General features: G+C 30.1%; 1 protein-coding gene across 1 annotated transcript; it reads left to right on the top strand.

The window, feature by feature from the left end:
• Positions 1-7,080: 7,080 nt before the first annotated feature.
• Positions 7,081-12,103, top strand: LOC122850350. The gene is made up of 3 exons (XM_044149509.1): positions 7,081-7,177; positions 10,377-11,714; positions 11,805-12,103. Exons 1-3 carry the CDS (start codon positions 7,081-7,083, stop codon positions 12,101-12,103), a joined length of 1,734 nt encoding a protein of 577 aa, XP_044005444.1.
• Positions 12,104-13,128: the final 1,025 nt, after the last annotated feature.

Below are 13,128 nucleotides of genomic sequence, written 5' to 3'. Positions count from 1 at the left end.
TCTTCCTCCTGGATAATTAAATGTCGTCGATTTGTTTCCAAGAACGCTTTTTCAATATGACCGTAACCTTCGGCATATTTACTTTTGGACACCTTGGATAGCAACTCGAGTCCCCATTCTTCTTCTAATTCCGTCCACGGTTGCTTTTCTATTGTAGACTTGAGAAGACCTAGGTCTCTTCCCCAGCTTTTGTCTTCATATGCACATTGCATGCACCAATTTACCCAATGGAATTTTGCTACCATTATTTTACACCGTCCACAATGGATGTCCACTTGTTCGTGGTTATTGACCCATAAGATAACATTATGGATCACTTCATATTTTTCTTCAAGTGTAGTAATATTTTCTAAGTCGTAATAGCTGGTGCAGTAAAACGTCTCTGCATACCTGTTTTTACTGAGGTACAGAGTTAGACCCTTGATTCCTGGCAATGGTTGGATATCGTCTGCCTGTGTTTGTCTCAGCGAACTGGCGGCATCCAGATAATCACCTGAGTAACTAGCATCGAACTCCTCCCACCTTGGATTTTGTGTTACTGTATACTGGCACGTGACGTACTCGGCAGCAATCATGATGATGTAATCGACTGGATACTACTTCACAAAAGAACTATATAAATCTAAACAGATTTGTAATATTAATTAGGTTACACATTTATTTTAACGTATTATTATCCGACTTATTTTCTAAATATTTGAATTTTGGTGATACTTCATTTCAAAGAATAAACAACTTACTTAATTTGCTTATCCTATCAAATGAAGATATGTATTCATAGTTATTAAAGATAACCCAGAAAGGTTTAAAAAAATTTCTCCTTAACACTTATTTTATTTATTTAGAGTGATAAGAGTTTTACATAAAATTAATTATCTCCAATTCCAACTCAATATTCTTTAATTTGAGAATTAGAATATTCTTCCATTTCAAGATCAATATAAAATTCAGCATAAAACTTACGGTCTTCTCCTCTTGAAGTAGATGGAATGCGATATGAAGCACAAAAATTGCATGCACTTGTGATATTAAAAAGATCTATTGGACTGACAAAAAAAAAATTGCAATCGAATAAAAAAAAAAATTTTAATTCCATTTTTTTTCTTTCCGGCAAGCGTCACATCCCTGTTTGTTTACGTTTATCTCCTTTCCACAAACGTAACATTATCCAAGCTCAGCGCATTGACCCTCCTAAAAGTCCGTGACGTCAGAGTCACTGGTTTCTGATACACCAATGAAGCCCTCCTGTGAAGGAACTGCAGTTCCCTCGGATGAATGAGTTTTTTTCGGGTTCGCGTTAACAATGAATAAATGAATGAATGAGAAATGGATCATCAGAAAAACGGTGAAAATAAAATGCAAAAAAAAAAAATATAAATTAATTAAAAAAAAAAAATTTGAGATAAATTATCACTTGATAAACCGGAATCCGATCGTTGACGTTCTCTCTTTTTTTTCCGTTCCTCCAAGTCTTTGAGACGCTAGATACGCCAACTCTCTTGAACAACTTTCTTTCTTATCATTTTTTTTTTTCAACCTTTACTTTTTGTTGTCGAATACGTACACTGAGAGAAATTTTAACTAAGAATTACAAAAGTAAAAGAAAAAATTACAAAATAAACAGATTTGGACACTTTTGTATATTTCAATTGCTGAAAGATTTGTTAACAATAATTAAAATTAAAATTCAAGCTATTAAGCTTGGTAAGTACATTGATTTATCGACTGGTAATTGTATCATTGTTTAATTAAAAAATAATCATGGTTTCCGTAAAGACCATTGTTAAAAAAGGACAACGCTAAAAGCCCAGATAACGATGCTTCAGAATTTAGTAGATACCGATTCAGTCGATCGGACAAATATGCGTTTGCGTATGAATCAAATCACTGAATTATATCAAGAATTTGAATCGTTGCATAATGAATTGATTGTAGCCGAACCGGATAACAATCATGAGAACGAACTCGAAAATCTTTTAGATAAATATTTTATATTAGCGTCTAAAGTAGAAAAAATCGTGCAATCGGTCGTCCCAACGCCTCCTCAAACCGAACCCATTCAGCCCAAGCGAAAATTAAAACTTCCACAAACAGCAGTTCCGATTTTTAATAGAAATTATGAAAATTGGTTATCCTTTAAAAATTCATTTCAAGCTTCAATTAAAGCCCATACCGAACTTGATAATATTGATAAATTTTGTCTCCTCGATGAGGCTATAGTCGGTGAGGCCAGAAAGAAAATCGCTAATTACCCTATTGCCGATTTAAGTTTTGAAAAGGCTTGGGCCACTTTAGAACAAGCGTTTGAAGTTAAAAGGATAATAATATCACGCCATTTATCTTCCGTACTTAATTTACCGACTCAAGAGCGAGAATCTGCGAAAGGTTTAAATTCCCTTGTCGATCAATTGAGACTTCACATCACTTGCCTTGAGACTTTAAGTGTAGAGATCGGGCAGGAAATGCTTGTCGTCATCTTAGAGAGCAAGCTGCATAGATCCACAGCTAAAAAATGGATGAATACTCTCGAAAGAGATGCATTTCCAAGTCTTGATTATTTTATTAATTTTTTGACAAACGAAGCAATTTGTTTGTCACAATTTAAAAGAAAAGAAATTGAGGTTATCGATATAACAAAAAAATACATAACCCCCACAAAAAAAGAAACGCTTTAATAACAAATTTGTGAAAAAACCGAATAATAACGTTTCACACTCAACACTTGCAATCAATACCTCGAATAATTGCGTTGTTTGTATTGACCAGCAGCATCTTCTTCATAAATACGAGAATTTTAAGAAGATGTCTGTCCCTGAAAGACGCGAAATCGTAAAAAAAGCCAATTTATGCGAAGTTTGTCTCTGATATCATAGAGGAGAGTGTTTTTTAAAAAATTGCAGAATATGTAATAAAAAACACAATATCTATCTGCATGAACGTGAGCCTGTCTCATCAAAAAAAGAGACTAGACCTAATAATAAAGATAAAAATGATGAGTGACTAAATTTAGAAACTCCCGTTGAGCAGAATACCTGTCTCTTGAGTAGATCACTAAGGCCAGCTGTTCCTCTGCTGACTAGCGCTTTAGTGAGAGTCAAAGACAGGTCAGGAAATTTTGTAAAATGTCGAACCCTTTTAGACACCTGCTCAACAGCTAATTTTATCACTCAAAAACTTGCGTCACAGTTTAATTTGATAATGAAAAATTGTTCTTTTCCTATTAAAGGTATCAATGCTAAATGCTACCTTACAAAATAAGTTCAATCATTTTTTGCTCATTCTAATGATTATTCTCAAACTTATTACATTTTATACGATACCTGAAATAACTGGGTTATCACGTCAAACTCGCCAACCCAAATTTTATATACAACCGATTTGATATGTTGATAGAGGCTGAGCTCTAATATAGTATATATATGTATTTTTGTTCTCCTGGTAAACTATATAACAACTCTTCATTACTTAATTTTTTCCAGTACAAAAACAAATAAATCTACCATTGTTATAGCCTATATCAATTTGTGATATTTTACTTGAATGACCAGCTACTGCATTCTTATATTCATAGGTAAATTAAATTCACCACTATGTTTTGCAAAAAACTGCAAGTTTCTTATTTTTCTGACGATAATATTTCAGGATGAAGTATATTGAGCTTTGATAAATTAATGGAATCGATTAGAACTTTTAAAAAAGGATTATATCCATCTACTACAGTAGCAAAGTCATCTAAATAGATAATTGTTTGATAATAAAGCTCCCAATATGCTCGTGTTTCTTTCTCACGATCATAACCTAACCATTTAATAAAATCTTTATATGTTATATAAAACGAGCCAAGTATTGAATTTCCTATAGTTGAATAATCTATTGAATTTTTTTAAATCGTTCTACTTCAGCTGGTAATATATGCGTTAGATTCTCAAGGTCCGATACAATTTTTTTTTTTTCCTTCAACATGTTATCAATTTTATTATTGTATAATTTAAATTTTTCATCACTCAAAGATGTGAAAAAAGACTTGCCTATAAAAGTATTTCGATCATTAAATACGTCACGCTTTTGTTTTATATCTTGGTATTTTTCAACTATATTTATTTTTAATGGAACTGTTTACTGCTGGCACCGTATTTTTTTAAATTCAGGGTGAATACAGGGGTCTAAAGATCTATTATGCGAGAAAAAAATGTCCTTTTGATTATTTAAAATGTATAAAATTAAAATGCTAGAATATAAAATTAGTTTGAGTTTATTTTTTCCAAAGAAAATTTTTTTTTTAAATAGAAAACTTTTTTGTTTATTGTCTGGCAGCACTATTATTCAATTTAAAATTGTACCCCGAGTGTTTAGAAACAATATAGATCTATTACATATTTAAAAGCGATCTTTATTAGCTTTTTTGGAAGATATCAAAAATTTAAATTTCAAGTTACAATAGATTATGCAAAATAGCAACTGGTAAATTATTTTTTTTTTTTAAAAAGAGAAAAAATTATTTAAAAAAAGAAAAAACTAAAACGTAAGTGGGGAGTGCTTTTTCGACATCTTTAATCCTAATTTTCGAGTCAGTTGCAGATCGTCTTCAACACTTTCAACATGAACAACTTATGTGGAAAATTTTTAACCAAATCTTTTAAAATCATATCACCAGGAGTCGTACAAGTTACGCGCAACTATACGTTCAAACGTCCAAAGATAATTAAAAAAATACGTGGTCAGTTAAAATTGAAAAGTAGTATGAAGGAAATCTATTATATCATGAAATATATAACTTCGATTGATAATTTAGCACAATCGGTTGAAGATTTTGAGGGTGATATAAAAATATTTAAAGACGATCTCGATGAAGATCGGATAAATGAAATATTAACAAAAGATAATCCAGTAAAAAAAATTTTATATGGTTTTTTAAAAAGGTGTACCAATGCTATTGTAATGTCCGGCGGTAAGCCGCACAAACTTTTTTATTTTTCTTTATATTATTGTACATTAAATATTCAGGGTACTTTTTGACACCCCTAGCTCCATCTTACAGACCGTCAATGTAATACATTTAAGGGAGCTAGAGGTTTTGCACCCCCAACAAATTACTTGAGCCGGCACTATTGCCAAGCGCATCTACCGCCAATTTTAATTTGGAAAATTAAATATAAATTAATATAATGAGTGATATCGACAGAATCCTAAAAATATAGGGATTCTCTCGGTACCACTCATGTCATAATTAAACAATTAGAAATAATTTTAATTAAGGTTGGAAAATCATAAGATTTTCCTCAACCAATAAGAAATAAGCGACATAAGGAAAGTGGAACTGGACCAAGGAGGAAAACCGAACATCCCCGAAGGATCCCCACCTACCCTTATGTTCTGAGGGCATCGAGCGAGATTGATCGCTAGATCTCGGTCACTCGGTCAGAGTTAGTTTCTTGACCTACACCAGCTCTTCCAGCTCTAACCAGCATAGGCACTTTGCCTCATCGAATTTTAATTGCTCTAAAAACTTAGAATATTTTCTACAAATCAACACAACTGTAAGTTATTCTTATTCAATATCTTATTGATTATTTTATCAATTTATTGTTTCAATAATATTTAAGTAACATTTGGTTACTTAAATTATCAATTTAAATTCATTAAATCATTTACAAATTTAACTTGTAATAAATTACGACCACATGGTCTAAATTTTCTTGATTGAGTAAATTAAATTCAAGGCACGCATTGTGTTACATTGTCTAATCAAATAAATATTGAATAGAATAAATTACATTTTTGCTACAATAAATAATCAGTTATTTATTTAAAATAATTAAATATTCAATTATACAAATTCACGACCTCGTGGTCAGCCATTCAATATTGAATACAATTTATAAAGTACAGTGAAAAAGTCTCGTATAATAATTTTATTTTAAATTCAAATAAAAGTAACATTTACTGTGATTTTGTTGTAAAATCAGTGCTACGTTTATGTCTACAATTTGACATAATTTAATCTTCGATCACATTCAACCAACTTGTATAATTATATTGTACCACATCTATATAAAATATATATATATATTTTTGTACATCGTTACTGGCGATAAAATAACCAAGCCAACCTGTCAATTTGCGAGCGTCTCCGAGGTCAAGCCAAGGTACACGCCGTCACTAGATTGCTAAATTAAATTACCGACAACCAATGTAAGTACCTTCTTTTGAATAAATTTTATTCAGTGTTTGTTCGGTAAATATACGACAAGTGTAAAATTATTAACATTGTAAAAGCCAAGCGTCATTGTAGCGTCAATGTAGAGTCAGTGATTTATTTAATTAATCGACTGGATTGCTTCTCAACCCCGTCGCTAGTATTTCGGCCGTCATAATTTAGTTATTGTTCGGGTTATCCGCAAGTTTAATAATTTTCAGTCTCTGACTCCGTTACGACCGCATGGCTTTAGGTTCTCTCTTTTCGACGCGACGCGCGAGTAAAATTTAATTGGGTTACCTATTTAATAATTGTTTTTGTACCGCAATTTCATGTAATAGTAACAGGGTTAATTTATAAATAAACTGTGCTCCGACTTTTACTGAATTTACAAGTGTTATTTGAAATTATTTCTACTGTATCATTGTGTTATATTTTCGCGTATTTTTCAGATTCCTTTTTACCTCTCCCTACATTACGCAATTCCGTCTCCCTACCTTTCTTATGCGCCCTGGCTGCGCAGGATAAACAGGGTTAAATTAAAATACATATCTAGCAGAATTATTTTATAGGGCAATATTGATTGTCTAATAAATAATCCGGCTACGATATTTCACTATCAATAATCGGAGCTTTATCAAAAAAATGTTACGTAAGTATTTAAATAATATATTAATACAGTGAAAAAAAAAAATAAAATTATACAGTGAAATAAAAAAGTAAAAATAATACAGTGAAAATAATACAGTGAAATAAAATAATAGAGTGGATTAAAAAAAGTGAAAATAGAATAAAACAGTAAATTTATATATTTTACAGGTAAGCGACAATTACGTATTCGCCAAAAAAAAGCAAAGATCATAAGAAAAAAAATGATTAGAAGGATGGTTGTTCAAGAGCGTTGGCGTATCCAACGACTCAAAAACCTTGAGGAATGGAAAAAAGAAAAAGAACGTGAACGATCAGATTCTACTTCATCGAGTGATAATTGGATATGTAAGTGTTTTTGTTAATTGCTTTTATTTTTTTACTCCTTTTTATAAAGTTTTTTATTATATTTTTTTAAATATTTTTTTTTTTTTGGTTTGAAATAAAATTTTTTTTTTGTTTTAGAAAATTATTATTTTTTAATTTCGCTTTTTGTTTTTAAAATGATTTTTTTAATTTTGTTTTTCAAATTATTTTTTTTTTCAATTTTACTTTTTGTTTTAAAATTTTGTGAACTTTTTTTTTTTTCTGAAAAAAAAATTTTTTTTTTTTTAATTTTATTTTTTTTCTTTTTTTGTTTTTAAAAGTTATTTACATTTTTGCTTTTTTAATTTTTATCTAAATTTTTTTTTCTTTAAATCAATATTTTTGCATTTTATTTTTTACCGTTTTACTGATGACCTATTTCTCAAACATTCATTCATTCATTCATTGTTAAAGCGAACCCGAAAAAATGTCATTTATCCGAGGGAACGGGAGTTTCTTCACGGGAGGGATTCATCGGTGTACCAGAAAGCAGTGACTCTTACGTCACGGATTTTGAGGAGGCCCAATGCATCCAGGTTGGACAGTGTTACGTTTGTGGAAAAGAAATAAACGTAAACAAACAGGGGTGTGACGCTTGTCGGAAAGAAAAAATATTTGAATTTCAGTAAAAAACAAGACCCTCAGCTTGGTATATAAATCCAAGAATATTTGCAATTTTTCTGGTTAATTTTATTTTATGTTTTTTGCAATCTTTTCCACTACATTTTTTTATTATAGTAACAAAGCGTGTCCGAGTATTATATACTATACAATTCAAAATGTTGTATAAAATTTTTATCTTTATTCAATGACCATATGACACTATCTGTGTTTGGATATACACCACTTTCGATATTTACGTTAAAATTATTATTACCAAGATCAATATTAATTATTCCTTTACTTTTATTTATATGTAAAAAAGCATTTGGAAACGCTATTTCACTCAATCCAACTGACCAGCTTCAAGATTAAATGCACGATGTAATTGTGTCGTAAATGCAGCTGTTGTATTCCCTGGTAGAAATAATCTTTCCTGATTTTTTCCGGATTTCTCGGGATTTCTCCGGATTTCTCCGGATTTTCTACGTAATTGAGACTTCCGGAGATATTTACGGAGTAATCAGACTATTTCTATAATATTTCCGGATTTTTTCCGGAAGAAAAAGAACGTGAACTGTGGAATGCCCAAAAGTGAAAGATCGAGACGTGGTACACTAATAATTAATAATAAAGATAATTTATGTTTACCAAGATCAATCGTAGTAAAATTATCTGAATTAGAGACAATAAACTTGACGTAGCTAGATTAAAAGCAGTTCGTGACGCTCGATATGAATTACAAAAAACATTGACTCTTGAATTTATAAATAAATCTGGCGTTGTTATTCCACCGGAGGGGTGTGGGTTAGAGCAAGTGAGACAATTTCCTTAGGATAATATTGATTATTTTTATTACTAACAAGTGTAATATAAAAATCTTTATTGAACATGATCTTTAAATTAGCTTGGTACCCATTTTCATCAAAATCACTAGAATAATTTTTCCATCTAACAAGATATCTTTTTTCTGTCGTTTTCCCATGTGTGTTAAGAATTTTTTCAAACATCAAAATATTCTTCATTTATATTTGATTTACTTTACTTATTTCTTCTTGTTCATGTAAATAACCTCAAATTTCTTTTACCTTTAAATCTTTTAATTTCATAAATAGGTAAAGATTGTCGAATTTATAAAACTTTTATTATTATAAAATAATTCTTTTGACCAAGATCCAGCATAACCTTTACTGAAAGATTGCTTTTCATTACTGATTCTAACACTAGCCAACATGGTATTCATTATTTTTTTGTCGCATTTGTATATTGTTTTTCTATATTTTCACGTGCCTTTTGAGCATTGTATATAGTAATAAAGTATTGGGTCATTTTTGTTATGAAATGCATTGCATTATTATACGCTTTGTACAATTTTAGGTAAGACTTCAATATGTAACGAGTTTTTTATACGTGAAATAACGATAAATTCTTCTTCGAAAAATGATTAATTCAACTATAGCTGCTTTGATATCGGGATTACGTGCTACTTGAAATGAATTTTGACTTGGTCCAATAATTTTGTACATTTTATTTAAAATTTTTTACCTTTGTCTGATTGTAAAACTACTGGTCGACGTCCACTAGCTAAAAAAATTTTTTCAAGTGCTTGGCATATACAGTATTCTGATTTATTAATACAGAGGTTCAACCCAAAATTCACTGGCACATCTATGACAACTAATAAAAATTTATTACTATCATTATAACTTTGTAATGAGGTCAAGTCTGCTAAATCCATTTCCCATATATCATCTACATTTTTTGTAGTATAATGTAAACGAGAAAATTTTCTCCGGACTGGTTTATGAAGTGTATAAGTATTTTATTACATATTATGACATAATGCGCCATTTTTTAACGTCAATTTATGGCACATTATGCCATAATATGGCATAATCCGCCGCAATATTTCTGATATTTATTAAACGTAACTATTTACGTATTATTCATTTTTACTTCTTTCAAACAATTACGGGAAACATTGATTATTTAAATTTTTGTATTATTATATCAATATTTTGATATGAATATGATGGATCCATGTATCGTGTTATACAAGTAAGAACTAGTTGTGAGATGACTCACATGCTTTAGAAACTCCAAAGCAATGTACAAGAAGAAATGTAAAAAATGGTATCACTCAAAAATTTTTATATAATTTAATAACAAAGTCACATAATTAAAACCACGTGACCGAGAAGAAAAATATTATTTACTAAAAACTATTATCAAAATACTTCGTTACATTACAAACTTTTTAGATGCAGCAAATATGCTATTTCTTTGCAATTGTTTTCAGAGAATGCGCTATATTCTGACATATTCTGACATATTCTTACATGATTTTTGGATGCCAGAATATGCCATTTTCTGGCAAATGAGTTTTGTCGAAATATGTCAGAATATGCCATATTCTGACATATTCTTACATGATTTTTGGATGCCAGAATATACTATTTTCTGGCAAATGAATTTTTGTCGGAATATGGCATATTTTGTCATATTATGTCAGATTATGTCATATTATGCAATATTATGACATAATCCGCCAAATTATTTTCACCAGGATTAAGCGACAATCAGTCAAAAGAAGCTCTTCAGTGGCTGGAATGGTCAGCATATTCAACAGCAAGTAATATTCAACATGCTGGTAACTATTATGAAGTCAAAATAGGTCCAAAAAAAATTAGAGTTGATGGTATAAATGAAAGACGAAAAAACATTTTTCAGTATCATGGTTGTTGGTGGCATGGATGTATTGAGTGTTTTATGTTTAATCGTGATCATGTACAAAAAGATGGTACAACTTTAAATGAACGTTATGAACGCACGCAAAATATTACAAAGTATTTAGAAGATCAAGGTTATGATGTTATTGAAAAATGGGGATGTGAATTTAAAAAATTGTTAAAAGGTGTACCTCAAGTAAAAAAATTTGTGGATTCTATTGATGCTAATTATTACGCAGCATTGAACCCACGTGATGCTTATTTTGGTGGTAGAACGGAGAATTTCGTCGAGTCATATACAGTACAACCCGGAGAAACTATACAGTATGTAGATTTCACAAGTCTGTATCCGAGTGTCCTTAAGCAATCTGCATTTCCATTAGCTCATCCTAAAGTATATGCTGGTCGCGATATCGAGAAAGAATTTCCAAATAATGATATATCAAAAATTGATGGATTAATAAAATGTCGTGTACTTGCACCGTCTGATTTACACATGCCTGTTTTGCCTGTACGTTCAAAAAATAAAAAACTTTATTTCCCACTCTGTCGTACATTAGTTGATACAATGGAGTCAGGTTTTTGTAATCATAATAATAATGAGAGAAGTTTAATCGGGACTTGGGTGTCGTCAGAACTAAAACTTGCTTTAACAAAAGGATATGTCATAGAAAAAATATATGAAGTTTGGCATTACGATAAAATGTCGATGAGTAATAAAGAAACTAATGAAGTCGGTTTATTTACAGGATATATAAATACTTTTCTTAAAATAAAACAAGAAGCCAGTGGGTACCCATCTTGGGTCAAAACTGAATCTGATAAAGATCAATATATCGAGGAATATTTTCAAGCTGAAAATATTAAAATTGATAAAGAAAATATAGATTTTAATCCAGGTCTCCGTACATTGAGTAAAAATATGCTCAATTCGTTATATGGTAAATTAGGACAGAAAAGTTCTTTATGGCGTAAAACAATTTGCAGTGGTTTACAAGAATATTATGATATAGTAGATAACGAAAAAAATTTAATTCAATTTATCGAACCAACAAATCAAGAAACTGTTCTAATTACGTGGAAGTTAATTAATGAAGAAGAACCTTTAACAAAAACAACAAACGTTGTATTGGCGGCTTTTACAACAGCGTACGCTCGAGAAAAATTATATTCTTGTATTAATGAAAATAGTAAACAAATTTTATACGTTGACACTGACTCTATTATAAGAATATGTAAAAATAAAAATGATGAATTAAAAACAGGGAGTAAATTGAGAGATTTAACTGATGAGCTAGAAGAGTATGGAGAAGGTTCATACATAAAATCTTTTATATCGGGTGGGCCAAAATTTTATTCTTTTATTGTACAAAAACCTGATGGTGGTCAAGTAGAAGTCTGTAAATTAAAAGGTGTACGACTTGACTTGGAAGCACAAAAATTTATAAATTTTGATACTGTTGAATCATTAATTAAGCGTGAAATAGATCCTTTTGAAATTAAATATAATTCTATCCGTAGAACAAGAGATCTACAAGTGTACTCTACTATTGATAAAAAATGATTTCTGTTACAGGACCTAAGCGTAATCACAACGAGAATATTACATATCCTCTGGGGTATAAAAGACAACGTGTGTAATAAAAAAAAATTTTTTTGAAAATGTAAATAAAAACTTGTAATTGTAAAACTTATATAATGTAGCCCATAAGTACGAAATGACAAGGGCGTAATACTTAACAAAATAAATAAATAAATAATAAATAAAAATTTATTGTCAAAAAATATTTGTATTGTCAAAAATAAAAATTTTGTTTCATAAATAAAAAAATTTTTTAATAACGATAAATAAAAATAAAAATTAAAAAAAAAATTTGTCCTATGAATAAAAATTTACTGTCAAAAAAATATTTGTTTTGTCGAAAATAAAAAAATTGTTTTGTAATAAAAAATTATTTTACCAACCATTTTATTTTTCAGATTTCTATATAACTCGATTATTTATTTATTTTTTCTCAGTTGTTAAAATGTCTCTAGTGTGTCAATTCCCGTTTACTATGCTTCTTGCTGGAGCATCAGGCTGTGGTAAGACTACTTGGTTAAAAAAATTTTTAAATGAAAATATCACCGATGTAAAATTTGATAAAGTTTATTTTTTTTATGGGCAATGGCAAGACAGTTTTAAAGAATTTTCTTCAGTTGAATTTATTGAGGGTCTACTAAAATTGAAAGAGTTTAATGATAAACAAAAAAAATTAGTTATTACCGATGATCTCATGAGAGAGTCCGGCTCTTCCAGTGTTATTATGGATCTTTTTACAAAGGGAAGTCATCATCTTGGATTATCAGTCATATTATTATGGCAAAATCTTTTCCATCGTGGCTTTCGTGATATAAGTTTGAATACACATTATATTGTTTTATTTAAAAATCCTCGTGATCGTTCGCAAGTATTTTTTTAAGCACGACAAATATACCCTGAGAATCCACGTTTTCTTCAAGAGGCTTATTTTGAAGCGACCTCTGTACCTCATGGATATATTTTACTTGATTTGAAACAGAGTACCCCAGAAAATCTCCGTGTTCGTA

This window comes from Aphidius gifuensis, linkage group LG2 (assembly GCF_014905175.1).
Source record: "Aphidius gifuensis isolate YNYX2018 linkage group LG2, ASM1490517v1, whole genome shotgun sequence".
In the NCBI taxonomy this organism is placed as follows: Eukaryota; Metazoa; Arthropoda; class Insecta; order Hymenoptera; family Braconidae; genus Aphidius; species Aphidius gifuensis.
Note: the sequence above shows the minus strand (reverse complement) of the source record. Positions and strands in the feature narration are given on the sequence as shown.